This window comes from Aplysia californica, unplaced genomic scaffold, assembly GCF_000002075.1.
Source record: "Aplysia californica isolate F4 #8 unplaced genomic scaffold, AplCal3.0 scaffold00799, whole genome shotgun sequence".
Lineage (NCBI taxonomy): Eukaryota > Metazoa > Mollusca > Gastropoda > Aplysiida > Aplysiidae > Aplysia > Aplysia californica.
In genome coordinates, this window is record NW_004798069.1 from 225,413 (window position 1) to 227,643 (window position 2,231).

The 2,231-nt window shown below is 40.6% G+C and overlaps 1 protein-coding gene across 1 annotated transcript in view; it reads right to left on the bottom strand.

Annotated features, from left to right (window-relative positions):
* The window catches only part of CAPLA (catalytic subunit of protein kinase A), a gene marked incomplete in the record, with an annotated part of 64,499 nt that overhangs the window by 42,385 nt on the left and 19,883 nt on the right, over positions 1-2,231 (bottom strand). Inside the window, 3 exon segments of the mRNA NM_001204491.1 lie at positions 1,674-1,679; positions 1,682-1,695; positions 1,698-1,800. Coding sequence (NP_001191420.1) covers positions 1,674-1,679; positions 1,682-1,695; positions 1,698-1,800 — 123 coding nt within the window.

The following is a 2,231-nucleotide window of genomic DNA, read 5'->3' on the forward strand; positions in this document are numbered from 1 at the left end:
GAATCCGGGACTTATTAAATGAGAGGCGAACATCATAACCTCTTGGCCGCGAGGGCCTCTATGCAAATAGCCAAACTATAGTCTGTTTTCTTCATCGTCTTTTTCTGTAACGTTGTCATCACGCCACATAATCCTGTTTTCATCAGGCCACAAAATCCTCACTCTCATCCCCCTTGCCCCTTCACTTTTCCTTTCTTCTTTGCTTCTCTTTGCCTGCTTCCGTTCAGTACAGGTTCTTGCGCACACGGCTAGGCCACACTCTTAATCCTACCCCGGGGGAGACCATTCCCAAACGACGCCAGCAAACCGCGTGAGACATCACACCATCAAACAGCCTTACCCCCCCCCCCTCCTCCTCATTCCCTTATCAACTTGAAAAAACTTGCATGTGGTTTGATGGGAAATATAGGCGTCTGTACGTCTTCTATCAGTTCGTAACTCAGGACACGAAATTACTAATGTTCTCATGTCGCAAAACATTTTTCGTTTGTTTTTGTGTAAATTGCAGAAAATCGACACAATAACAGTCATTCAGTACAGGGAAAAGTAGGCAGAATAGACAGAAACAACAGCCGGGAGGGGTGGGGGAAAGGGGGGGGGGATGAGGAGAGAAAAGAAGTAGGGTCTCCAACCAACTGCATAAATCTTAAGGCTTAGTAAGAATTTTACAGTACTTTTTAAAAGTTTCAGTAGAGGTTTTTCGGCGCTCGCAACTGCATAAGGCCATATGAGCGCCAGAAGATTAGAGCTGTTACAAGAGAGTAACAAACAAAAAAGAAGGAGGGGAGATAAGGACGATACATTTTTTACAGGAAAGAAGAAGCAAACCACACAAGAGCACCCGCCAACCACCCACTTACAGCACTTGCAATACAAACGGGTCATATAAATGCCTAAGATTAAGGGTGTTACTAGAAAGTAATATACAAGGAGAAGATGCAGAAGAGATAAGGCCGACAGATGTTTGATGGGAAAGAAGGTGCAAGCCACACCAGAGCGTCCACTAACCACCCACAGGAAAAGACGGAGAGTAACAAGGGAGAGAAAGAAAAGTAGAACTAACAAGTAGCAACCTCCAACCACCCACGAAAATGTGTGGGGGGGACACCTTTAGACAACATTGTAAACACAAACATTATACCCGAATACATCAAAGAATAAATGTGAGGCAGCGTGGTGGAGTCAGGCTCTCGTCAATTTTTGGGCATGTAGAGTTATTGGTATCATCTTAAAGCTTGTTCACTTGTCTTTCTTTGGATGAAAAAAATATCCATTTATCTTGAGTACAAATTGACATATTTGCGAATGAAGGAGATGGGGTCACCTGTTTTCAGAGGTAAAATTAGTGAGAAAATGGCTGCCAAAGATTAGTTATTTCCTTAGCTTAAGAGTCCGTGGCAAGTGAATGTTTACATTTATTGTACCTTTCTTTAATCAGTGTTTTTCAGAAAAATCCTCTCAGAAATTAGTTCTTTAATGCGCATAAAAGATGTTGAGCCAAAAAACAAAAATTTGATAAAAATTCACAAACCTGCAGAAAAATGCAAGTTTCTTCATTTTGATTATTTTGACGAGAGCCTGATTCCACCACGCTACCTCACATATGTCAAAAGCATCCTCTGAACACGTTCTAAACACGCACAAAACTATCTAGCACCAAACACGGCGTACACGTACAAACTTCAACAATGGAATACTTACTTTAAAGGAATACTCTAGCTTCACCAAAAATGGAAAATTGATGGATTGCAAAATCTTTTTCTCGTTAAGCGTGTGTTCTACTTGTTTCAACTTGACAACCTGTGAAGGAAAGAGAGAAAAAAACAAACCACAAATTAGGAATCAAGCAGCACTGGTTTCACATTGTAATTTCCCTCATGAATTCATCAAGGGAGGGTGGTTTGGCAGGCTTCTTAATTGAAAGTTACAGCCTTACAACACCCGTGTCATCGTTTTTAACATCCAAAATAAAAAGCCTTTTAGAAACCAGTAAATTTTTATTGTATAATATCTAAGTCATTTGAAATCAGAAATGCTGTGTTAGACTAATCAAAGTGAAACAACATGGTTACATTTCAGTAACATCCACAAAAGTAGCAATAAGCCATGGCAAGACAGCACTGACTGGGTGAGACTGGTTTACAAAAGAATTGAAAAAAAACCCACAACAACAAACAGGCACAGAAGAGTATTCTCTCCTTCATATGTATGTGTGTGTGTGTGTGTGTGTG